The 27,328-nt window shown below is 48.4% G+C and overlaps 1 protein-coding gene across 1 annotated transcript in view; it reads left to right on the forward strand.

The window, feature by feature from the left end:
• Positions 1–49: 49 nt before the first annotated feature.
• Positions 50–27,328, forward strand: part of LOC107307286 (zinc finger protein ubi-d4) — a 27,817-nt gene continuing 538 nt past the window's right edge. The window contains exons 1-10 of the mRNA XM_085535502.1: positions 50–102; positions 1,883–2,043; positions 2,822–2,929; positions 6,204–6,367; positions 10,716–10,808; positions 11,789–11,867; positions 14,221–14,262; positions 20,935–21,072; positions 25,272–25,400; positions 27,049–27,178. Coding sequence (XP_085391628.1) covers positions 71–102; positions 1,883–2,043; positions 2,822–2,929; positions 6,204–6,367; positions 10,716–10,808; positions 11,789–11,867; positions 14,221–14,262; positions 20,935–21,072; positions 25,272–25,400; positions 27,049–27,178 — 1,076 coding nt within the window. The 5' untranslated portion in view covers positions 50–70. The remainder of the gene's footprint in view (positions 103–1,882; positions 2,044–2,821; positions 2,930–6,203; positions 6,368–10,715; positions 10,809–11,788; positions 11,868–14,220; positions 14,263–20,934; positions 21,073–25,271; positions 25,401–27,048; positions 27,179–27,328) is intronic.

The following is a 27,328-nucleotide window of genomic DNA, read 5'->3' on the forward strand; positions in this document are numbered from 1 at the left end:
GGCGGGGGATGGGCGCCGCCATTTTGCGCATGCGCAGAGCGGCAGCTCCGGCGGCGGCGGCGGAGACAAAATGGCGGCGGTGGTTCAGAATGTGGTGAAGCTGTGAGTGAAAATCCCCCATTTATTCACCTTTTATTCCTCTTTTTGCCCCAAATCCTGGGGATATAACACGGTTATGGGGCTCTGGGGGGTCCTTATGGGGGGCTGTGGGGTCGTGAGGGTGATTTAGGGCCGCCCCCCCACACACACAGGCGTTGTGAATGGGGGTAGGCCTCGTTTGCGGCCTATGGGGGGCTGTGGGGTGGGGGGGCTGTTCCTATGGGGTCCTATATCTAAATATAGGGGATACTGTGGGTCTATAGGGCCCTATAGGGGCTCTTGTGGGTCTATAGGGCCCTATAGGGGCTCTTGTGGGTCTATAGGGCCCTATAGGATCTCCTGTGGGTCTATAGGGCCCTATAGGGGCTCCTGTGGGTCTATAGGGCCCTATAGGATCTCCTGTGGGTCTATAGGGCCCTATAGGGGCTCCTGTGGGTCTATAGGGCCCTATAGGGGCTCTTGTGGGTCTATGGGGCCCTATAGGGGCTCCTGTGGGTCTATAGGGCCCTATAGGGGCTCCTGTGGGTCTATAGGGCCCTATAGGGGCTCCTGTGGGTCTATAGGGCCCTATAGGGGCTCTTGTGGGTCTATAGGGCCCTACAGGGGCTCCTGTGGGTCTATAGGGCCCTATAGGGGCTCCTGTGGGTCTGTAGGGCCCTATAGGGGCTCCTGTGGGTCTATAGGGCCCTATAGGGGGTGCCTTGTAGCTCTTCATTGTGTCCTTCCCCCCATAGGATCTCATAGAGTTCCCCCCATAGGATCCCATAGAGTTCTCCCTATAGGATCCCATATAGATCCCCCTGTAGGAATCCATAGAGTTCACCCTATAGGAACATGTATAGCCCCCCCATAGGATCCCATAGAGATTCCCCCTATAGGATCCCATAGAAATCCCCCATAGGATCCCATAGAGTTCCCCCCATAGGATCCCATAGAGCTTCTCCCCATAGGATCCCATAGAGTTCCCCCATAGGATCCCATAGATTTCTATAGGGTTGCTGTGGCTCTCCATAGGTTTTCATGGTTCTCTATAGGGTTGCTGTGGTTCTCTATGGGGTTGCTGTGGTTCTCTATAGGGTTGCTGTGGTTCTCTATAGGGTTGCTGTGCACAAAACACCCCAAAACAACCCAAAATTGATAGTTCTTATTCTTGACCCCATAGATTTTCCCTCTCCCTCCAACATTCCTCCATCAAAACTCTCCAAATCACCCCAAATCACCCCAAAATACCCCAAAATACCCCAAAATTGATAGATCTTATTCTTGACCCCATAGATTTTCCCTCACCCTCTAAAATTCCTCCATCAAAACTCTCCAAAACACCCCAAAACACCCCAAAATTGATAGATCTTATTCTTGACCCCACAGATTTTCCCTCTCCCTTCAACATTCCTCCATCAAATCACCCCAAAACACCCCAAAATACCCCAAAATACCCCGAAACTGATAGTTCTTATTCTTGACCCCATAGATTTTCCCTCTCCCTTCAACATTCCTCCATCAAATCACCCCAAAATTGGGAAGATGCCCTGTTTTTTGGCTTAGTTTTTTCTTCTTCCTTCAATATTCCTCCATCAAAACTCTCCAAAACACCCCAAAATTGATAGATCTTATTCTTGACCCCATAGATTTTCCCTCTCCCTCCAACATTCCTCCATCAAATCACCCCAAAAACTCGCTATTTCCCATTCCAACCCTCCCTCCTCCCCCCATAATCCCTCAATATATCGCCATCTAAACCCCCAAAACTCCCATTTTTCTCTCTTTTTCCCCCAAATTTCAGCCTGGGTGAGCAATACTACCGGGACGCCATGGAGCAATGCCACAACTACAACGCCCGGCTCTGTGCCGAGCGCAGCGTCCGCCTGCCCTTCCTCGACTCTCAGACCGGGGTGGCCCAAAGCAACTGTTATATATGGATGGAGAAGAGGCACCGGGGTCCAGGTAGGGCTGGGTTCGGTTCTGACCCACATATTGGGTCATTGGGGACTATTGACCCACATATTGGGTCACTGGGGACCATTGGGTTGGGTTATCTCGCTCCTGACCCACATATTGGGTCATTGGGTACCATTGAATTGGGTTATCTCAATGTTGGGTACCATTAGATTGGGTTATCTCGTTTCTGACCCACATATTGGACCATTGGGTTGGGTTATCTCAATGATGTGTAGGGCTGGATTCGGTTCTGACCCACATATTGGGTCATTGGGGACCATAGGGTACCGTTGGGTTGGGTTATCTCAATGGTGGGTAGGGCTGGGTTCGGTTCTGACCCACATATTGGGTCATTGGGTTCCATTGGGTTGGGTTATCTCGCTCCTGACTCACATATTGGGTCATTGGGTTCCATTGGGTTGGGTTATCTCGCTCCTGACCCACATATTGGGTCATTGGGTTCCATTGGGTTGGGTTATCTCGCTCCTGACCCACATATTGGGTCACTGGGGACCATTGACCCACATATTGGGTCATTGGGTTCCATTGGGTTGGGTTATCTCGCTCCTGACCCACATATTGGGTTGAATTCTCTCAATTTTGGGTCATTGGGTTCCATTGAGTTGGGTTATCTCAATTTCGGGTAGGTCTGGGTTCGGTTCTGCCCCACATATTGTCCCATTGGGGTCCCATTTATTGGGTTATCTCTCTCCTGCCCCACATTTCGGGTTGAATTCTCTCGATTTTGGGTTGAATTCTCTCGATTTTGGGTCATTTTCTCCAGGTTTAGCGGCTGGCCAGCTCTATTCGTACCCTGCCCGGCGATGGAGGAAGAAACGTCGCGCTCATCCTCCCGAGGACCCCAGACTCTCATTCCCTTCCATTAAACCCGGTGAGCTTCCAGGACCTTGCCTGTGTCTTATTAAGCTTCCAGGACCTTTACAACCTATTCAGTGTCTTATTAAGCTTCAAGGACCTAACCAACCCAACCTGTGACCTTTAAGGACCCTTCCAACCCAACCCAACCCAATCTATAACCTGTAAGGACCTTTCCAACCCATTGTATGAGGTTTTTTTGAGCTTTAAGGACCTTGCCAACCCGTTCAGTGTCTTATTCATCTTTAAGGACCTTGCCAACCCATTCTATGAGGTTTTATTAAGCTTCAAGGACCTTGCCAACCCAACCTGTGACCTTTAAGGACCCTTCCAACCCAACCCAAGCCAATCTTTGACCTTTAAGGACCTTGCCAACCCATTCTGTGTCTTATTAATCTTCAAGGACCTTGCCAACCCATTCTGTGTCTTATTCATCTTCAAGGACCTTGCCAACCCATGCTATGAGTCTTTAGTCTTTAAGGACCTTTCCAACCCAATTTATGACCTTTAAGGACCTTTCCCACCCAACTCAAATCTATGACCTGTAAGGACCCTTCCAACCCCACCTCTGCCCTTCCAGGACCTTTCCAACCCCATCTCTGACCTTTCAGGACCTTTCCAACCCAATCTATGACCTTTAAGGACCCTTCCAATTCAATATCTGACCTTTCAGGACCTTTCCAACCCAACCCAACCCCATCTCTGCCCTTCCAGGACCCTTCCAACCCCATCTCTGACCTTTAAGGACCCTTCCAACCCAACCCAACTCAACGCAACCCCATCTCTGACCTTTCAGGACCTTTCCAACCCAATCTATGACCTGTTAGGACCCTTCCAACCCCATCTCTGCCCTTCCAGGACCTTTCCAACCCAATCCTTCCCCTTCCAGGACCTTTCCAACCCCATCTATGACCTGTAAGGACCCTTCCAACCCAATCTCTGACCTTTCAGGACTTTTCCAACCCAACCCAACTCAATCTATGACCTTTAGGGACCCTTCCAACCCTATCTCTGCCCTTCCAGGACCCTTCCAACCCAACCCATCCCCATCTCTGCCCTTCCAGGACCTTTCCAACCCCATCTCTGCCCTTCCAGGACCTTTCCAACCCAACCTATGAACTTCCAGGACCTTTCCAACCCCCTGTTCCCCTTCCAGGACCCTTCCAACCCCATCTCTCCCCTTCCAGGACCTTTCAGGACCCTCCCAACCCCATCTCTGCCCTTCCAGGACCTTCCCAACCCCCTGTTCCCCTTCCAGGACCTTTCCAACCCAACCCAACCCCACCTCTGCCCTTCCAGGACCTTTCCAACCCAACCCAACTCAATCTATGACCTATAACGACCCTTCCCACCCCAATCTATGACCTTTAAGGTCCCTTCCAACCCAACCCAACCCACATTAGAGACCCTCCCAACCCCATGTTCCCCTTCCAGGACCTTTCCAACCCAACCTATGACCTTCCAGGACCCTCCCAACTCCATCTCTGCCCTTCCAGACCCTTCCAACCCAACCCAACCCCATCTATGACCTTCCAGGACCTTTCCAACCCAACCCAACCCACATTAGAGACCCTTCCAACCCCATCTCTGCCCTTCCAGGTCCCTTCCAAGCCAACCCAACCCAATCCAACCCAACCTCTGACCTTCCAGGACCTTTTGTTCCCCTTTACAGACACAGACCAGCCCCAGCGGAAGGACTCCGTGCTGTGTCCAACCCAACCCAACCCCACCTCTGCCCTTCCAGGACCCTTCCAACCCCCTGTTCCCCTTCCAGGACCTTTCCAACCCAACCCTTCCCCTTCCAGGACCCTTCCAACCCGCTGTTCCCCTTCCAGGACCCTTCCAACCCCATCTCTGCCCTTCCAGGACCTTTCCAACCCAACTCAACCCCATCTCTGCCCTTCCAGGACCCTCCCAACCCCATGTTCCCCTTCCAGGACCTTTCCAACCCCACCTCTGCCCTTCCAGGACCTTTCCAACCCCATGTTCCCCTTCCAGGACCCTCCCAACCCAACCCCCTATTCCCCTTCCAGGACCCTCCCAACCTGCTGTTCCCCTTCCAGGACCCTTCCAGGACCCTTCCAACCCGCTGTTCCCCTTCCAGGACCCTTCCAACCCCATCTCTGCCCTTCCAGGACCTTTCCAACCCAACCCAACCCCACCTCTGCCCTTCCAGGACCCTTCCAACCCAACCCTTCCCCTTCCAGGACCTTCCCAACCCCCTGTTCCCCTTCCAGGACCCTCCCAACCCCATGTTCCCCTTCCAGGACCTTTCCAACCCAATCTTTGCCCTTCCAGGACCCTCCCAACCCCACCTCTGCCCTTCCAGGACCCTTCCAACCCACTGTTCCCCTTCCAGGACCCTTCCAACCCAACCCTTCCCCTTCCAGGACCTTTCCAACCCCACCTCTGCCCTTCCAGGACCCTCCCAACCCCCTGTTCCCCTTCCAGGACCCTCCCAACCCGCTGTTCCCCTTCCAGGACCCTTCCAGGACCCTTCCAACCCAACCCTTCCCCTTCCAGGACCTTTCCAACCCCACCTCTGCCCTTCCAGGACCCTCCCAACCCGCTGTTCCCCTTCCAGGACCCTTCCAGGACCCTCCCAACCCCACCTCTGCCCTTCCAGGACCCTTCCAACCCAACCCTTCCCCTTCCAGGACCTTCCCAACCCCCTGTTCCCCTTCCAGGACCCTCCCAACCCCCTGTTCCCCTTCCAGGACCCTTCCAACCCGCTGTTCCCCTTCCAGGACCCTCCCAACCCAACCCCTATTCCCCTTTCAGACACGGACCAGCCCCAGCGCAAGGACTCAGTGCTGTGTCCAACCCAACCCAACCCCATGTCTGCCCTTCCAGGACCCTTCCAACCCAATCCTTCCCCTTCCAGGACCTTTCCAACCCAACCCAACCCCACCTCTGCCCTTCCAGGACCCTTCCAACCCAATCCTTCCCCTTCCAGGACCTTTCCAACCCAACCCAACCCCACCTCTGCCCTTCCAGGACCCTTCCAGGACCCTCCCAACCCAACCTATGACCTTCCAGGACCCTCCCAACCCCATCTCTGCCCTTCCAGGACCCTCCCAACCCGCTGTTCCCCTGCCAGGACCCTTCCAACCCAATCCTTCCCCTTCCAGGACCTTTCCAACCCAACCCAACCCACATTAGAGACCCTCCCAACCCCATCTCTGCCCTTCCAGGACCCTTCCAACCCAACCCTTCTCCTTCCAGGACCCTCCCAACCCCCTGTTCCCCTTCCAGGACCCTCCCAACCAACCCCCTATTCCCCATTACAGACTCGGAGCAGCCCCAGCGCAAGGACTCAGTTGTGTGTCAGGACGGCAGCAGTTTGGAGGCGCTGCTCAGGACGGACCCACTGGACAAACGGAACCTCCCGGACCCACGGCTGGACGACGACAGCCTGGGGGAGTTCCCTGTTAGTAACAGCAGGGCCAGGAAGGTACGGACACATAGAGCCCCATAGATACAGCCCCATAGATACAGCCCCATAGATACAGCCCCATAGATACAGCCCCATGGATACAGCCCCATAGATACAGCCCCATAGGTACAGCCCCATAGATACAGCCCCATAGATACAGCCCCATAGATACAGCCCCATAGATACAGCCCCATAGATACAGCCCCATGGATACAGCCCCATAGATACAGCCCCATGGATACAGCCCCATAGGTACAGCCCCATAGGTACAGCCCCATAGATACAGCCCCATAGATACAGCCCCATAGATGGAGCCCCATAGATACAGCCCCATAGATACAGCCCCATAGATACAGCCCCATAGGTACAGCCCCATAGGTACAGCCCCATAGATACAGCCCCATAGATACAGCCCCATAGGTACAGCCCCATGGATACAGCCCCATAGATACAGCCCCATAGATACAGCCCCATAGGTACAGCCCCATGGATACAGCCCCATAGATACAGCCCCATAGATACAGCCCCATAGATACAGCCCCATAGATACAGCCCCATAGGTACAGCCCCATAGATACAGCCCCATAGATACAGCCCCATAGGTACAGCCCCATAGATACAGCCCCATAGATACAGCCCCATAGATACAGCCCCATAGATGGAGCCCCATAGATACAGCCCCATAGATACAGCCCCATAGATACAGCCCCATAGGTACAGCCCCATAGGTACAGCCCCATAGATACAGCCCCATAGGTACAGCCCCATAGATACAGCCCCATAGATACAGCCCCATAGATACAGCCCCATAGGTACAGCCCCATAGATACAGCCCCATAGATACAGCCCCATAGGTACAGCCCCATAGATACAGCCCCATAGATACAGCCCCATAGGTACAGCCCCATAGATACAGCCCCATAGATACAGCCCCATAGGTACAGCCCCATAGATACAGCCCCATAGATACAGCCCCATAGGTACAGCCCCATAGATACAGCCCCATAGATACAGCCCCATAGGTACAGCCCCATAGATACAGCCCCATAGATACAGCCCCATAGGTACAGCCCCATAGATACAGCCCCATAGATACAGCCCCATAGGTACAGCCCCATAGATACAGCCCCATAGATACAGCCCCATAGATACAGCCCCATAGATACAGCCCCATAGGTACAGCCCCATAGATACAGCCCCATAGATACAGCCCCATAGGTACAGCCCCATAGATACAGCCCCATAGATACAGCCCCATAGATGGAGCCCCATAGATACAGCCCCATAGATACAGCCCCATAGATACAGCCCCATAGGTACAGCCCCATAGGTACAGCCCCATAGATACAGCCCCATAGGTACAGCCCCATAGATACAGCCCCATAGATACAGCCCCATAGATACAGCCCCATAGGTACAGCCCCATAGATACAGCCCCATAGATACAGCCCCATAGGTACAGCCCCATAGATACAGCCCCATAGATACAGCCCCATAGGTACAGCCCCATAGATACAGCCCCATAGATACAGCCCCATAGGTACAGCCCCATAGATACAGCCCCATAGATACAGCCCCATAGGTACAGCCCCATAGATACAGCCCCATAGATACAGCCCCATAGGTACAGCCCCATAGATACAGCCCCATAGATACAGCCCCATAGGTACAGCCCCATAGATACAGCCCCATAGATACAGCCCCATAGGTACAGCCCCATAGATACAGCCCCATAGATACAGCCCCATAGGTACAGCCCCATAGATACAGCCCCATAGATACAGCCCCATAGATACAGCCCCATAGGTACAGCCCCATAGGTACAGCCCCATAGATACAGCCCCATAGGTACAGCCCCATAGATACAGCCCCATAGATACAGCCCCATAGATGGGGTGTGTGGGGCACATAGAGCCCCATAGATGGGTTCTATGGGGCGGATAGACCACCCTATATGAATTCTATTGGTTCCCTGTCAGTAACAGCAGGGCCAGGAAGGTACGGACACATAGATACAGCCCCATAGATACAGCCCCATAGATACAGCCCCATAGGTACAGCCCCATAGGTACAGCCCCATAGATACAGCCCCATAGGTACAGCCCCATAGATACAGCCCCATAGGTACAGCCCCATAGATACAGCCCCATAGGTACAGCCCCATAGATACAGCCCCATAGATACAGCCCCATAGGTACAGCCCCATAGATACAGCCCCATAGATACAGCCCCATAGGTACAGCCCCATAGATACAGCCCCATAGATACAGCCCCATAGATACAGCCCCATAGATGGAGCCCCATAGATACAGCCCCATAGATACAGCCCCATAGATACAGCCCCATAGGTACAGCCCCATAGGTACAGCCCCATAGATACAGCCCCATAGGTACAGCCCCATAGATACAGCCCCATAGATACAGCCCCATAGGTACAGCCCCATAGATACAGCCCCATAGATACAGCCCCATAGATACAGCCCCATAGGTACAGCCCCATAGATACAGCCCCATAGATACAGCCCCATAGGTACAGCCCCATAGATACAGCCCCATAGGTACAGCCCCATAGATACAGCCCCATAGATACAGCCCCATAGGTACAGCCCCATAGATACAGCCCCATAGATACAGCCCCATAGATACAGCCCCATAGGTACAGCCCCATAGATACAGCCCCATAGATACAGCCCCATAGGTACAGCCCCATAGATACAGCCCCATAGATACAGCCCCATAGATACAGCCCCATAGATACAGCCCCATAGGTACAGCCCCATAGATACAGCCCCATAGATACAGCCCCATAGGTACAGCCCCATAGATACAGCCCCATAGATACAGCCCCATAGGTACAGCCCCATAGATACAGCCCCATAGATACAGCCCCATAGATGGGGTGTGTGGGGCACATAGAGCCCCATAGATGGGTTCTATGGGGCGGATAGACCACCCTATATGAATTCTATTGGTTCCCTGTCAGTAACAGCAGGGCCAGGAAGGTACGGACACATAGATACAGCCCCATAGATACAGCCCCATAGATACAGCCCCATAGGTACAGCCCCATAGATACAGCCCCATAGGTACAGCCCCATAGATACAGCCCCATAGATACAGCCCCATAGGTACAGCCCCATAGATACAGCCCCATAGATACAGCCCCATAGGTACAGCCCCATAGGTACAGCCCCATAGATACAGCCCCATAGGTACAGCCCCATAGATACAGCCCCATAGATACAGCCCCATAGATACAGCCCCATAGATGGGGTCTGTGGGGCACATACAGCCCCATAGATGGGTTCTATGGGGCGGATAGACCACCCTATATGAATTCTATTGGTTCCCTGTTAGTAACAGCAGGGCCAGGAAGGTACGGACCCATAGATACAGCCCCATAGATACAGCCCCATAGATACAGCCCCATAGATAGAGCCCCATAGATGGGGTCTATTGGTTCCCTGTCACCAACAGCAGGGCCAGGAAGGTACGGACCCATAGATACAGCCCCATAGATACAGCCCCATAGATGGGGTCTGTGGGGCAGATTGAGTTCTATGGGGCAGATAGAGCCCCATAGATGGGTTCTATGGGGCAGATTGAGTTCTATGGGGCAGATAGAGCCCCATAGATGGGTTCTATGGGGCAGATTGAGTTCTATGGGGCAGATAGAGCCCCATAGATTGGGTCTGTGGGGTGGATAGAGCCCTATAGATAGGTTCTATTGGTTCCCTGTTAGCAACAGTAGGGCCAGGAAGGTACGGACCCACGGCGCCCCATGGATGGGGTCTGTGGGGCACATAGAGCCCCATAGATGGGTTCTGTGGGGCAGATTGAGTTCTATGGGGCAGATAGACCCCCATAGATGAGTTCTGTGGGGCAGATAGAGCCCCATTGATAAGTTCTATGGGGCAGATAGATCCCCATAGATGAGTTCTATGGGGCAGATCGACCACCCTATATGAATTCTATGGGGCAGATCAATCCCCAACCCCCCCTTTATGAATTCTGTGGGGCAGATCAACCCCCGACCACCCCTATATGAATTCTATGGGGCAGATAGACCCCCAGCTGAAGCAGAGTTCAGTTTCCTTTCCATTTTGGGTCAATTTCTTGCAAAATGAGGTTTTTTAACCTCTTAAAAATCATCAAAAAAAGGTTTTTTAAGGAAAAATAAAGACAGAAACGGATCCGAGAGCAAAAAACGGACAATTCCCCATTAACAAAACAGCCATTAATCCTATAATTCCACCCTAAATCTCAGAGGTTTCATGATCGCACCCAAATCCTCATGAATTCACCCCAAATTCCCTTTGGATTTTTGGGTTGTTTTAGGTTAAAAACCCCGTTTTTCTTTCCATAGCGTATCCTGGAACCGGATGATTTCCTGGATGATTTGGATGATGAAGATTATGAGGAAGATACACCGAAACGAAGGGGAAAAGGGAAAGCGAAGGTGAGAATCACAGCACAATTTTAAGGCAAAAAAGCAAGAAATCGGGCAAATTTCTACACTGTAATCCATGGGATCCCTATGTGTCCCAATGTCCCCCTATGGGTCACTATGTGTCCCTATGTGTCCCAATGTCCCCCCTATGGGTTACTATGTGCCACTATGGGGTCTCTATGGGGTCTCTATGGGGATCTATGGGGTCTCTATGGGGATCTGTGGGGTCTATGGGTATCTATGGGGTCTCTATGGGGATCTATGGGGTCTCTGTGGGGATCTATGGGGTCTCTATGGGGATCTATGGGGTCTCTATGGGGATCTATGGGGTCTCTATAGGGATCTATGGGGTCTCTATGGGGATCTATGGGGTCTCTCTAGGGATCTATGGGGTCTCTGTGGGGATCTATGGGGTCTCTATAGGGATCTATGGGGTCTCTATGGGGATCTGTGGGGTCTATGGGGATCTATGGGGTCTCTATGGGGATCTATGGGGTCTCTATAGGGATCTATGGGGTCTCTATGGGGATCTATGGGGTCTCTATAGGGATCTATGGGGTCTCTATAGGGATCTATGGGGTCTCTATGGGGATCTTTGGGGTCTATGGGGATCTATGGGGTCTCTATGGGGATCTATGGGGTCTCTATGGGGATCTATGGGGTCTCTATGGGGATCTTTGGGGTCTATGGGGATCTATGAGGTCTCCTGGGCAACCTGATCTAGTTCTGAGAATCACAGCACAATTTTAAGGCAAAAAACCAAGAAATCGGGCAAATTTCTACCCCTTAAAAACACCATTTTTAGTCCCATATCGAACCTATTTATCCCAAATAAATCATTGCAATCTCTCCCCACCAAGTGGCGCTGTGGGATCATCCCTATCTCCAACCATTAAGGATTGACTTTCAATCCCAATTTTACCCAATTTTGCCCAATTTTGCCTTATTTTACCTTATTTTTCCTGCCCCCCCCCCCCCATTAAATCCAGGGTAAAGGAGTCGGGGGAGCACGGAAGAAATTGGACGCCGCCATTTTGGAGGACAGGGATAAACCCTACGCGTGCGATAGTGAGTAACTTAATTAATTAATTCTTAATTAATTCTTAATTAATTAAGCCCAAAATGGGATATTTATATTAATTGTGAAGGGATGAACCATTTTTGGGTCTATTTATTCTTAATTATTAAGCCTAAAATGGGATATTTATATTAATTGTGAAGGGATGAACCACTTTTGGGACTAATTATTCTTAATTATTAAACCCAAAATGGGATATTTATATTAATTGTGAAGGGAAGAACCATTTTTGGGTCTATTTATCCCCAATTTGAGCTTTGATTTCTTTGTTAAGGTGTTTTTATGGGTTTTATAGCTGAAAAATGCAGCTCTAGAAGGTAGAAAAGGGTCATAAAATGGGCTCAAAATGGCCATAAAATGGGCTACAAAAAGGCCATGAAATGGACCCAAAAAGGCCACAGAAAGGGCCACCAAATGGGTTGTGAAAGGGTATAAAAAAGCATTAAAAAGTGTAGAAAAATGGGCAAAAAAGGGCTACAAAATGAGCAAAAAATGGGCCCTGAAAGGACCACAAAAGGCCACAGGAAGGGCCATGAAAAGGCACAAAAAGGGCCCAAAAATGAGCGTGAAAAGGGCCACAAAGAGGTTCAGAAGGCCACAAGGGGCACCAAAATGGGCTAAAAAGAGCCAAAAAAAGGCACCAAAAAGACTATGAAAAAAGGGCTGCGAAAGGGAACTTGAAAGGGTCAAAAAATGAGCACGAAAACGCCAGAAAAAGGGTCAAAAAGGGCCATGAAAGGGCCCAAAATGGCCTCCAAAGGCCCAAAAAAAAGGCCATAAAGGGCTGGAAAAAGGGACACAAAAAGGCCAGAAAGGGCCCCAAAATGGCTCCCAAAAAAGAGAGTCATAAAGGGCTGGAATAAAGGCCATAAAGGGCCCCAAAATGGCATCCAGAGGCCCAAAAAAGGGCCAAAAAGGGCTGGAAAAAGGGACACAAAAAGGCCAGAAAGGGCCCCAAAATGGCCCCCAAAATGGCTTCCAAAGGGCCCCAAAATGGCCTCCAGAGGCCCAAAAAAGGGCCATGAAAGGGCCCAAAATGGCCCCAAAAAAAAGAGAGCCATAAAGGGCCCCAAAATTGGTCTCAAAGGACCAAAAAAGGGCCAGAAAGGGCTGGAAAAAGGGTTACAAAAAGGCCATAAAGGGCCCCAAAATGGCCCCCAAAATGGCTTCCAAAGGCCCCAAAATGGCCTCCAGAGGCCTAAAAAAGGGCCACAAAAGGCCCCAAAATGGCCCCCAAAAAAAGAGAGCCATAAAGGGCCCCAAAATGGCTTCCAAAATGGCGTCCAAAGGGCCCCAAAATGGCTACCAGAGGCCCAAGAAGGGGTCCCAAAATGGCGTCCAGAGGCCCAAAATGGCCACAAAAGGACCCAAAAAAGGCCCAAAAGGCCCCAAAATGGCCCCCAAAAAAAAGAGAGCCATAAAGGGCCCCAAAATTGGTCTCAAAGGACCAAAAAAGGGCCAGAAAGGGCTGGAAAAAGGGTTACAAAAAGGCCATAAAGGGCCCCAAAATTGCCCCCCAAAAAGGGAGCCATAAAGGGCCCCAAAATGGCTTCCAAAGGCCCCAAAATGGCTACCAGAGGCCTAAAAAAGGGCCACAAAATGGCCTCCAGAGGCCCAAAAAGGGCCACAAAAGGGCCCAAAAAAGGCCAGAAATGGCCCCAAAATTGCCTCCCAAAAAATAGAGCTATAAAGGGCCCCAAAATTGGTCTCAAAGGCCCAAAAAAGGGCCAGAAATGGCTGGAAAAAGGGCCCCAAAATGGCGTCCAGAGGCCTAAAAAAGGCCCAAAAAATGGCCCCAAAAGGACCCAAACTGGTCCCAAAACGTCCCCCCCTCCCCCCCTCTCCGCTGTCCCGCTGTCCGTCTGTCCGTCCCGCTACTCTCACTTCTCTCTTAAAGGCCCAAAAAGGCCATAAAGGACCCCAAAATGGCTTCCAAAATGGCGTCCAAAGGGCCCCAAAATGGCTACCAGAGGCCCAAGAAGGGGTCCCAAAATGGCGTCCAGAGGCCCAAAATGGCCACAAAAGGACCCAAAAAAGGCCCCAAAATGGCCCCAGAAAAAAAGAGAGCCATAAAGGGCCCCAAAATTGGTCTCAAAGGACCAAAAAAGGACCAGAAAGGGCTGGAAAAAGGGCCCCAAAATGGCGTCCAGAGGCCTAAAACAGGGCCCCAAAATGGCGTCCAGAGGGTCCCAAAATGGCGTCCAGAGGCCTAAAAAAGGGCCCCAAAAGGACCCAAAATGGCCCAAACTGGCCCCAAAATGTCCCCCCCTCCTCCCCTCTCTGCTGTCCCGCTGTCCGTCTGTCCGTCCCGCTGCTCTCACTTCTCTTTTTTCTGTATTTCAGACAGTTTCAAACAAAAGAATCCCCTGAAACCTCCCGACCGAGGTACGGCCGGGGGGGGAGGGGGCTTCTGTGTGTGGGGGGGGGGGGATATGGGGGGTTTGTGGAGAAAAAAACACCAAAATTGGGTTTTTTTTAATGTTAATTAACGGATTTGGGCCTTTTTTTATAGTGTCTTTTTTTTAATTATTATTACCATTAATTTATTATTTTTAATAGTTTCATTTTTAATGAGTTTTGTGCCCCCATCCCATGGCTGTTGTGTGGAGAAATACACCAAAAATTGGTTTTTTTTTTCATATTTTTTTATGGATTTCGGCCTTTTTTCATGTTTATTTATGGATTTCGGCCTTTTTTTTTGTCATCTTTTTAAATTATTATTAATTAATATTATTTATTATTTTTATTATTTTTTAATAGTTATATTTTTAATGAGTTTTGTGCCCCCATCCCATGGCTGTTCTGTGGAGAAATACACCAAAAATTGGGTTTTTTTTCGTATTTCTTTATGGATTTGGGCCTTTTTAATTGTCATATTTATTATTATTAATTAATATTAATTAATATTATTTATTATTATTATGGATTTTGCCCCATTTTAATAGTTGTTATTATTATTATTATTATTATTATTGCTAATAATAATAATAATTTAATATTTAATTTTTATATTAAATGTATATTTATTTATTTTATATTTATTATTTATTATTATTATTAATTTTTTATATTATATTTAATTTAATTTAACGATAATAATAAAATAATTTATTATTTTTTTAATATTTTATTATTTTAATAGATTTATTTTTTATGGGTTTTATGCCCCATCTTTAAAAATTATTATGATCATTTATTAATTTAATCAACTAATTAATTTTTAATTAAATTATTATTATTATTATTTATTAATTAACCTTCTTTCCTTATAACCTTATTTATTAAAATTTGGGCCCATTTTAATAGTTATTATTATTATATTTTTATTACTAATAATAATCTATTAATTTATTATCATTATTAATTTATTATTTTTAATAGTTAAATATTAATATTAATAATTAATAATAATTTATATTAATATTATATATTAAATAGTTTTTATTAATTAAATTATTAAATTAAATATTTTTAATGGGTTTTATGCCCCCATCTTTTAAAATTAATATTATTATTTATTAATTTAATTAATTTTCAATTAAATTATTATTATTTTATTAATTAATTTATTAATTAACCTTATTTATTTCTTTTTAATAATTATTATTTTTTAATTTTTAATTTTTTTTTTTTCCTATTTTTTAAACATTTTTCACCTCAAATTTTGGGCCATTTTCCCCCATTTCATTATTTCACTATTTTTTATATTAATTATCCATTAATTATCCATTAATTATCCCATTAATTGGGGTCACACTTAATCATTAATTAATTTCTCCATTATTTTGTCCCAATTTTTGCCATTTTTTGGGGTTTTTAATATTAATTAATAATTACAGATATAATTAATAGTAATTATTTATGTCACTTCGTTAATTAGTTTTATCTGCTTCTCATTAACTTTATCTCGTTAATTATCTTTCTATTATTTATGTTATTATTTATCTTATCTATCTACTATTTATTTCTATTACCTGTATATACCATTAATTATTAGCTATTAATAGGCATTAATTAGTCATTAATCACCATTATTATTCATTAATATGTATTAATTAGTCGTTAATTAGCCATCAATAGGTATTAATTTACATTAATTATCCATTATTAGTTATTAATTAGTCATTAATTATCCATTATTAGCCATTAATATGTATTAATTAGTCATTCATTATCCATTATTAGCTACTAATAGCTATTATTAGTCATTAATTATCCATTATTAACCATTAGTAGGTATTAATTAGTCGTTAATTATCCATTATTAGCCATTAATAGGCACTAATTAGTCATTAATCACCCATTATTAGCCATTAATAGTTATCATTAGTAATTAATTATCCATTATTAGCCGTTAATAGTGATTAATTGGCATTAATGATCCATTATTAGCTATTAATAGTGATTAATTGGCATTAATTATTCATTATTATCCATTAATAGGTATTAATTAGTCATTAATTATCCATTATTAGCCATCAATAGGTTTTAATTAGTCATTAATCACCAATTATTAGCCATTAATAGGGATTAATTGGCATTAATTATCCATTATTAGCCATTAAATAGTCATTAATTAGCCACTATTAATTATTAATTAGCCCTAATTACCCCCCTTCATTCTGTGCTCGTTATCTCTGTTTTCTCCATCCCCTCCCCCACCTCATGCTCCCCCTAATTAACTCTTAATTAATTAGGGCTCATTATTTGCATATAATTTGCATATCAGACCAGATATCCCTCATTAGTCGCATTGATTTGCATATTCATTATGTTTGTAGGTTGTTTCTGTGTTTACAGCGTATAATTAGCATGATTAGTCTGTTTAATTGCCTTATTTGCATATGATTTGCATGTCAGCTGTATATACAGCCCCATAGACCCCAATACAGCCCCATAGACCCCATAGACCCCAATACTGCCCCATAGACCCCAATACTGCCCCATAGAACCCAATGCAGCCCCATAGACCCCATATAGACCCCAATACTGCCCCATAGACCCCAATACAGCCCCATAGACCCCAATACAGCCCCATAGACCCCAATACTGCCCCATAGACCCCAATACAGCCCCATAGACCCCAATACTGCCCCATTGACCCCATAGACCCCAATACTGCCCCATTGACCCCAATACAGCCCCATAGAACCCAATACTGCCCCATAGACCCCAATACAGCCCCATAGACCCCAATGCAGCCCCATTGACCCCAATACAGCCCCATAGACCCCAATACAGCCCCATAGACCCCAGTATTGCCCCATAGACCCCAGTATTGCCCCAATACTTCCCCATATACCCCATAGACCCCAATACTGCCCCATAGACCCCAATACTGCCCCATAGACCCCATAGACCCCAATACTGCCCCATTGACCCCAATACTGCCCCATTTACCCCATAGACCCCAATACTGCCCCATAGACCCCAATACAGCCCCATAGACCCCAATACTGCCCCATTGACCCCATAGACCCCAATACAGCCGCATAGACCCCAATACTGCCCCATAGACCCCATAGACCCCAATACTGCCCCATAGACCCCAATACAGCCCCATAGAACCCAATACAGCCCCATAGACTCCAATAGACCCAATACTACTGGGATCACCCCCCACCATATCCCCTATAGGGCCCCCCCCATATCCCCTATAGGACCCCCCATATCCCCTATAGGGCCGCCCCATATCCCCTATAGGACCCCCCTATGTCCTCTATAGGACCCCCCTATGTCCCCTATAGGGCCGCCCCCCCCCACCCATATCCCCTTTGGGGCCACCCCCCCATATCCCCTATAGGGCCGCCCCATATCCCCTATAGGACCCCCCATATCCCCTATGGGGCCGCCCCATATCCCCTATAGGGCCGTCCCATATCCCCTATAGGGCCCCCCCATATCCCCTATAGGGCCCCCCATATCCCCTATAGGGCTGCCCCATATCCCCTATAGGGCCGCCCCCCATATCCCCTATAGGGCCGCCCCATATCCCCTATAGGGCCCCCCATATCCCCTATAGGACCCCCCATATCCCCTATAGGGCCACCCCCCATATCCCCTATAGGGCCGCCCCCATATCCCCTATAGGGCCCCCCATATCCCCTATAGGGCCACCCCATATCCCCTATAGGACCCCCCCATATCCTCTATAGGACCCCCCCATATCTTCTATAGGGCCCCCCATATCCCCTATAGGGCCGCCCCATATCCCCTATAGGACCCCCCATATCCCCTATAGGGCTGCCCCATATCCCCTATAGGACCCCCCATATCCCCTATAGGGCTGCCCCATATCCCCTATAGGACCCCCCATATCTCCTATAGGGCCCCCCCATATCCCCCCATATCCCCTATAGGGCTGCCCCATATCCCTATAGGGCCGCCCCATATCCCCTATAGGGCCCCACGTCTCCTTTGATGCTGAGCCAAAATCCACCCCACCCCATAAAGTCAAAACAAGCCAAAAAAGGGTATTTAGGGTTAAAATAACACCACAAATAGGACGGGCCATGAGAACAGCTGCGGGTGGGGCCCCATCCCCCATTCATTGCTATGGGGGGTTGTTTTGGGTGGAAAAAAGGTGGATTTGGGACAGACGATGGAGATGGATGTTATAGGGTGGGATTTTGGGGGAAAAAAGGGGGAAATTGGGGTAAAAAGAGGCAAAATGGGGCTAAAAAGCAGCAAAATGGGGTAAAACCAGGTGAAATAGGGCAAAAGACTGATAGAAATGGGGTAAAACCAGGTGAAATAGGGCAAAAGACTGATAGAAATGGGGTAAAACCAGGTGAAATAGGGCAAAAGACTGATAGAAATGGGGTTAAAAAGCAGCGAAATGGGGTAAAACCAGGTGAAATAGGGCAAAAGACCGGTCAAAATGGGGTAAAACCAGGTGAAATAGGTCAAAACACCATTCAAAATGGGTCTAAAAAGCAGCAAAATGGGGTAAAACCAGGTGAAATAGGGCAAAAGACTGATCAAAACAGGGCTAAAAAGCAACAAAATGGGGCAGAAAACAGGTCAAAATGGGTCTAAAAAGCAGCAAAATGGGGTAAAACCAGGTGAAATAGGGGAAAAGACCAATCAAAATGGGGTAAAACCAGGTGAAATAGGTCAAAAAACCATTCAAAATGGGTCTAAAAAGCTGCGAAATGGGGTAAAACCAGGTGAAATAGGGCAAAAGACTGATTGAAATGGGGTAAAAACTGGTGAAATAGGGCAAAAGACTGATAGAAATGGGGTAAAACCAGGTGAAATAGGTCAAAAGACTGATAGAAATGGGGTAAAAACTGGTGAAATAGGGCAAAAGACTGATAGAAATGGGGTAAAACCAGGTGAAATAGGGCAAAAGACTGATCGAAATGGGGTAAAAACTGGTGAAATAGGGCAAAAGACTGATCAAAACAGGGCTAAAAAGCAACAAAATGGGGCAGAAAACAGGTCAAAATGGGGCTAAAAAGCAGCAAAATGGGGTAAAACCAGGTGAAATAGGTCAAAAAACCATTCAAAATGGGTCTAAAAAGCAGCAAAATGGGGTAAAACCAGGTGAAATAGGGCAAAAGACTGATCAAAACAGGGCTAAAAAGCAACAAAATGGGGCAGAAAACAGGTCAAAATGGGTCTAAAAAGCAGCAAAATGGGGTAAAACCAGGTGAAATAGGGGAAAAGACTGATGGAAATGGGGTAAAACCAGGTGAAATAGGTCAAAAAACCATTCAAAATGGGTCTAAAAAGCAGCGAAATGGGGTAAAACCAGGTGAAATAGGGCAAAAGACCGGTCAAAATGGGGTAAAACCACGTGAAATAGGTCAAAAGACCATTCAAAATGGGTCTAAAAAGCAGCAAAATGGGGTAAAACCAGGTGAAATAGGGCAAAAGACTGATCAAAACAGGGCTAAAAAGCAACAAAATGGGGCAGAAAACAGGTCAAAACGGGGCTAAAAAGCAGCAAAATGGGGTAAAACCAGGTGAAATAGGTCAAAAAACCATCCAAAATGGGTCTAAAAAGCCGCGAAATGGGGTAAAACCAGGTGAAATAGGGCAAAAGACTGATTGAAATGGGGTAAAACAAGGTGAAATAGGGCAAAAGACTGATAGAAATGGGGTAAAATCGGGTGAAATAGGGCAAAAGACTGATTGAAATGGGGTAAAACCAGGTGAAATAGGTCAAAAGACCAGTCAAAATGGGGTAAGACCTGGTGAAATAGGGCAAAAAAACCATTCAAAATGGGTCTAAAAAGCAGCGAAATGGGGTAAAACCAGGTGAAATAGGTCAAAAAACCAGTCAAAACAGGGTTAAAAAGCAGCGAAATGGGGTAAAACCAGGTGAAATAGGGCAAAAGACTGATAGAAATGGGGTAAAAACTGGTGAAATAGGGCAAAAAAACAGTCAAAATGGGTCTAAAAAGCCGCGAAATGGGGTAAAACCAGGTGAAATAGGGCAAAAGACCGGTCAAAATGGGGTAAAAACTGGTGAAATAGGTCAAAAAACCAGTCAAAATGGGTCTAAAAAGCAGCGAAATGGGGTAAAACCAGGTGAAATAGGGCAAAAGACTGATCAAAACAGGGCTAAAAAGCAACAAAATGGGGCAGAAAACAGGTCAAAATGGGGCTAAAAAGCAGCAAAATGGGGTAAAACCAGGTGAAATAGGGGAAAAGACCAGTCAAAATGGGGTAAAACCAAGTGAAATAGGTCAAAAAAACATTCAAAATGGGTCTAAAAAGCAGCGAAATGGGGTAAAACCAGGTGAAATAGGGCAAAAGACAGGTTGAAATGAGGCTAAAAATTAGCAAAATGGGGTAAAACCAAGTGAAATAGGGCAAAAGACTGATAGAAATGGGGTAAAAACTGGTGAAATAGGACAAAAGTCTGATCGAAACGGGGTTATAAAGCAGCAAAATGGGGTAAAACCAAGTGAAATAGGTCAAAAAACCCTTCAAAATGGGTCTAAAAAGCACCGAAATGGGTCTAGGAGCGTTGGGTGGGGTGTTGTGGGGTTGGGGGCTGTCGGTGGGTTCAGGGGGGTGCTCAGGGGGTCCCGGTTCCGTCCTCAGTCTGTGGGAAGCGCTATAAGAACCGACCCGGGTTGAGTTACCACTACGCGCACTCACACCTGGCTGACGAGGAGGGGGACGACAAGGACGACTCGCAGCCCCCCACCCCCGTGTCACAGCGACCCGAGGAGCACAAGTGTAAGGGATCAATGGGGCTGGGGGGGTCGGTTGGTTAATGGGGTTGGGGTGGTTAATGGGGTTGGTTGATGGTTAATGGGGTTGGTTAATGGGGTTGGTTGATGTTTGGGGTTGGTTGATGTTTGGGGTGGTTTATGGGGTTGGTTGATGGGTTGGGGTCAGTTAATGGGGTTGGTTAATGGGGTTGGGGTGGTTTATGGGGTTGGTTAATGGGGTTGGGGTGGTTTATGGGGTTGGTTAATGGGGTTGGGGTGGTTTATGGGGTTGGTTGATGGGACAAGGACAACTCGCAGCCCCCCACCCCCGTGTCACAGAGACCCGAGGAGCACAAGTGTAAGGGATCAATGGGGCTGGGGGTTGGTTAATGGGGTCGGTTGGTTAATGGGGTTGGTTGATGGTTAATGGGGTTGGTTAATGGGGTTGGTTAATGGGGTTGGTTGAGGTGTTGGGGTCATTAATGGGGTTGGTTGATGGGTTGGAGTTGGTTGATGTTTGGGGTGGTTTATGGGGTTGGTTAATGGGGTTGGCTGATGGGTTGGGGTCGTTAATGGGGTTGGTTGAGGTGTTGGGGTTGGTTAATGGGGTTTGTTGATGGTTAATGGGGTTGGTTGATGGTTAATGGGGTTGGTTGGTTAATGGGGTTGGGGTGGTTTATGGGGTTGGTAATGGGATGACAAGGACGACTCGCAGCCCCCCACCCCCGTGTCACAGCGACCCGAGGAGCACAAGTGTAAGGGATCAATGGGGCTGGGGGGTATGGGGGGCTGGGGGGTGTCGGTTCATGTTTGGGGTGGTTTATGGGGTTGGTTAATGGGGTTGGGGTGGTTTATGGGGTTGGTTAATGGGGTTGGGGTGGTTTATGGGGTTGGTTAATGGGGTTGGGGTGGTTTATGGGGTTGGTAATGGGATGACAAGGACTCGCAGCCCCCCACCCCCGTGTCACAGCGACCCGAGGAGCACAAGTGTAAGGAATCAATGGGGCTGGGGGATATGGGGGGCTGGGGGGGTCGGTTAATGGGGTTGGGGTCGGTTGGTTGATGGGTTGGGGTCGGTTGGTTGATGGGGTTGGGGTGGTTTATGGGGTTGGTAATGGGACGACAAGGACGACTCGCAGCCCCCCACCCCCGTGTCACAGCGACCCGAGGAGCACAAGTGTAAGGGATCAATGGGGCTGGGGGATATGGGGGGCTGGGGGGGTTGGTTAATGGGGTCGGTTGATGTATGGGGTCGGTTAATGGGGTTGGGGTGGTTTATGGGGTTGGTTGATGGGACAAGGACGACTCGCAGCCCCCCACCCCCGTGTCACAGCGACCCGAGGAGCACAAGTGTAAGGGATCAGTGGGGCTGGGGGGTCGGTTGATGTTTGGGGTTGGTTAATGGGGTTGGTTGATGGGTTGGGGTTGGTTAATGGGGTTGGTTGATGTTTGGGGTTGGTTAATGGGGTTGGTTGGTTAATGGGGTTGTTTGAGGTGTTGGGGTCGTTAATGGGGTTGGTTAATGGGGTTGGTTGATGTTTGGGGTTGGTTAATGGGGTTGGTTGATGTTTAGGGTTGATTGATGGGGTTGATTGAGGTCTTGGTGTTGGTTAATGGGGTCGGTTGATGTTTGGGGTTGGTTAATGGGGTGGTTTATGGGGTTGGTTGATGGGGTTGGGGTTGATGGATGGGTTGGGGTTGGAGGGGTTGGTTGATGGGTTGGGGTCGGTTGGTTGATGGGTTGGGGTCGGTTAATGGGGTTGGTTGGTGGGTTGGTTGATGGTTAATGGGGTTGGTTAATGGGGTTGGTTGATGGTTAATGGGGTTGGTTAATGGGGTTGGTTGAGGTGTTGGGGTCCTTAATGGGGTTGGTTGGTGAATGGGGTCGGTTAATGGGGTTCGTTGGTGGGTTGGGGTTGGCTTATGGGGTTTGTTGATGGCGTTGGTTGAGGTGTTGGGGTCGGTTGGTTGATGTTTGGGGTTGGTTAATGGGGTTGGTTGAGGTGTTGGGGTTAGTTAATGGGGTTGGTTGATGGGGTTGGTTGGTTTATGGGGTTGGTTAATGGGGTTGGTTGAAGTGTTGGGGTCGGTTGTTTGATGGGTTGGGGTCGGTTAATGGGGTTGGTTGGTTTATGGGGTTGGTTGGGGTGGTTTATGGGGTTGGTTAATGGGGTTGGTTAATGGGGTTGGTTAATGGGGTTGGTTGGTTAATGGGGTTGGTTGATGGGGTTGGTTAATGGGGTTGGTTGGTTAATGGGGTTGGTTGATGGGGTTGGTTAATGGGGTTGTTTAATGGGGTTGGTTAATGGGGTTGGTTAATGGGGTTGTTTAATGGGGTTGGTTAATGGGGTTGGTTAATGGGGTTGTTTAATGGGGTTGGTTAATGGGGTTGGTTAGTGGGGTTGGTTGGTTAATGGGGTTGGTTGATGGGGTTGGTTGGTTAATGGGGTTGGTTAGTGGGGTTGGTTGGTTAATGGGGTTGGTTAATGGGTTGGTTAATGGGGTTGGTTGATGGGGTTGGTTGATGGGGTTGGTTGATGGGGTTGGTTGATGGGGTTGGTTAATGGGGTTGGTTGGTTAATGGGGTTGGTTAATGGGTTGGTTAATGGGGTTGGTTGATGGGGTTGGTTGATGGGGTTGGTTGATGGGGTTGGTTAATGGGGTTGGTTAATGGGGTTGGTTGATGGGGTTGGTTAATGGGGTTGTTTAATGGGGTTGGTTAATGGGTTGGTTAATGGGGTTGGTTAATGGGGTTGGTTAGTGGGGTTGGTTGGTTAATGGGGTTGGTTAATGGGTTGGTTAATGGGGTTGGTTAATGGGGTTGGTTAATGGGGTTGTTTAATGGGGTTGGTTAGTTGGGTTGGTTGGTTAATGGGGTTGGTTAATGGGGTTGGTTGATGGGGTTGGTTGATGGGGTTGGTTAATGGGGTTGGTTGATGGGGTTGGTTAATGGGGTTGGTTAATGGGGTTGGTTAATGGGGTTGGTTAATGGGTTGGTTAATGGGGTTGGTTGATGGGGTTGGTTAGTGGGGTTGGTTGGTTAATGGGGTTGGTTGATGGGGTTGGTTGATGGGGTTGGTTAATGGGGTTGGTTAATGGGGTTGGTTGATGGGGTTGGTTAATGGGGTTGGTTGATGGGGTTGGTTGATGGGGTTGGTTAATGGGGTTGGTTAATGGGGTTGGTTAATGGGGTTGGTTATTGGGGTTAGTTAATGGGGTTGGTTGATGGGGTTGGTTAATGGGGTTGGTTGGTTAATGGGGTTGGTTGGTTAATGGGGTCAGTTAATGGGGTTAGTTAATGGGGTTGGTTAATGGGTTGGTTAATGGGGTTGGTTGATGGGGTTGGTTGATGGGGTTGGTTGGTTAATGGGGTTGGTTGGTTAATGGGGTTAGTTAATGGGGTTGGTTAATGGGGTTGGTTAATGGGTTGGTTAATGGGGTTGGTTGATGGGGTTGGTTGATGGGGTTGGTTGGTTAATGGGGTTGGTTGGTTAATGGGGTTAGTTAATGGGGTTGGTTGATGGGGTTGGTTGATGGGGTTGGTTAATGGGGTTGGTTAATGGGGTTGGTTAATGGGGTTGGTTAATGGGTTGGTTAATGGGGTTGGTTGATGGGGTTGGTTAGTGGGGTTGGTTGGTTAATGGGGTTGGTTGATGGGGTTGGTTAATGGGGTTGGTTGATGGGGTTGGTTGATGGGGTTGGTTAATGGGTTAGTTAATGGGGTTGGCTAATGGGGTTGGTTAATGGGGTTGTTTAATGGGCTAGTTAATGGGGTTGGTTGGTTAATGGGTTAGTTAATGGGGTTGGTTGATGTTTGGGGTTGGTTAATGGGGTTGGTTAATGGGGTTGGTTGATGGGGTTGTTTAATGGGTTAGTTAATGGGGTTGGTTAATGGGTTGGTTAATGGGGTTGGTCAATGGGGTTGGTTAATGGGGTTGGTTGGTTAATGGGGTTGGTTAGTTAATGGGGTTGGTTGATGGGGTTGGTTGATGGGGTTGGTTAATAGGGTTGGTTAATAGGGTTGGTTAATGGGGTCGGTTGATGGGGTTGTTTGTTGGGTTGCTGTTGCTTGACGGGTTTGGTTGATATTTTGGGGTCAGTTCCTTGCTATTTGACAATCTCCCCCATTCCCACGTACCACCACCCAAAACCACTCCCCACCATTTTCCCCCCTTAAAATTTCCTCTAAATTCCCCTTTTTTCCCCCATTTCTGCCCCCCGCAGCCAAGAAGGGCCCCGACGGGCTGGCGCTGCCCAACAATTACTGCGATTTCTGCCTGGGGGACTCCAAGATCAACAAGAAAACGGGGCAGCCCGAGGAGCTGGTCTCGTGTTCCGACTGCGGGCGCTCCGGTCAGACCCCAGACCTTATAGTATGGGGAGGGGGTCTACCCCATTGGGGTTGGGGGCTGTGGGCATCAAGAGGCCGTTCCTATAGGGTTATCCACTTGGAAATGGGTCTTTTCCACTTGGAAATGGGTATTTCTTTATGGGATTGATGTCCATGGGATCAATAGATCTTTCCTAATAGGGTTATTGTCTTGGAAATGGGTCTTTTCCACTTGGAAATGGGTCTTTTCCATTGGGGTTGGGGTCTGTGGGCATCAAGAGGCTGTTCCTATAGGGTTATCCACTTGGAAATGGGTCTTTTCCACTTGGAAATGGGTATTTCTTTATGGGATTGATGTCCATGGGAGGTCCGGTGAGACCCCAGACCTTATAATGTCTATGGGGCTTATCATATGGGGACAGGGTCCACCCCATTGGGATTGGGGGGCTGTGGGCATCAAAAGGCCTTTCCTATAGGGTTATTGTCTTGGAAATGGGTCTTTCCCATTGGGATTTGGAGTTGTGGGCATCAATAGACCTTTCCCAATAGGGTTTTCCACTTGGGAAGTGCTTTCTCCATTGGGATTTGGGGTTGTGGGCATCAAAAGGCCTTTCCTAATAGGGTTTTCCACTTGGAAGTGGGTATTTCTTTATGGGATTGATGTCCATGGGAGGTCCGGTGAGCGGGTCTATGGGGCTTATAGTATGGGGAGGGGGTCCACCCCATTGGGATTGGGGGCTATGGGCATCAAAAGACCTTTCCCAATAGGGTTTTCCACTTGGAAATGGGTCGACCCTATTGGGATTTGGGGCTATGGGCATCAAGAGACCTTTCCTATAGGGTTTTCCACTTGGAAATGGGTATTTCTTTATGGGATTGATGTCCATGGGATCAATAGACCTTTCCTAATAGGGTTATTGTCTTGGAAATGGGTCTTTTCCACTTGGAAATGGGTATTTCTTTATGGGATTGATGTCCATGGGAGGTCCGGTGAGATCCCGGACCTTATAATGTCTATGGGGCTTATCGTATGGGGAAGGGGTCCACCCCATTGGGGTTGGGGGCTGTGGGCCCCTAATGTCCCCTATATCCACTATATAACCCCCCTGTCCACCCCTATATCCCCCTGACCCCCCATAAACCCCTATATCCCCCCATATCCCCCATATCCCCTATATCCCCCTATATCCCCCTGACCCCACCTATATCCTCCTGACCCCCCTGTCCCCCCCTATATCCCCCCATATCCCCCCATATCCCCCCATTGTCCCCATATCCCCCCTATATCCCCCCATATCCCCCATATCCCCCCTATATCCCCCCATATCCCCCCATATCCCCCCATATATCCCCCCATATCCCCCTATATCCCCCTATATCCCCCCCATATCCTCCTATATCCCCCCATATCCCCCCCATATCCCCCATATCCCCCCTATATCCCCCCATATCCCCCCATATCCCCCTATATCCCCCCTATATCCCCCCCATATCCCCCTATATCCCCCCATATCCCCCCATATCTCCCCATATCCCCCATATCCCCCCCATATTCCCCCATATCCCCCCATATCCCCCCATATCTCCCCATATCCCCCCTATATCCCCCCATATCCCCCCATATCCCCCTATAACCCTTCATATCCCCCCATATCCCCCCCTGCCCCACAGGCCACCCGTCGTGCCTGCAGTTCACGCCGGTGATGATGGCGGCTGTGAAGACGTATCGCTGGCAATGCATCGAGTGCAAGTGCTGCAACATCTGCGGCACCTCCGAGAACGACGTGAGCCCATATGGGGGGTTTATGGGGGGCACGGGGAGATTATGGGGGGGTTATGGGGGGCAGAGGGGGTTTATGGGGGCACAAGGAGCTTATGGGGGGATTATGGGGGCACAAGGAGCTTATGGGGGGCATAGGGAGCTAATGGAGGCCATGGGGAGCTTATGGGG

The sequence above is a fragment of the Coturnix japonica genome, unplaced genomic scaffold, assembly GCF_054131305.1.
Source record: "Coturnix japonica strain WE unplaced genomic scaffold, WE-NBRP24 Scf128, whole genome shotgun sequence".
Lineage (NCBI taxonomy): Eukaryota > Metazoa > Chordata > Aves > Galliformes > Phasianidae > Coturnix > Coturnix japonica.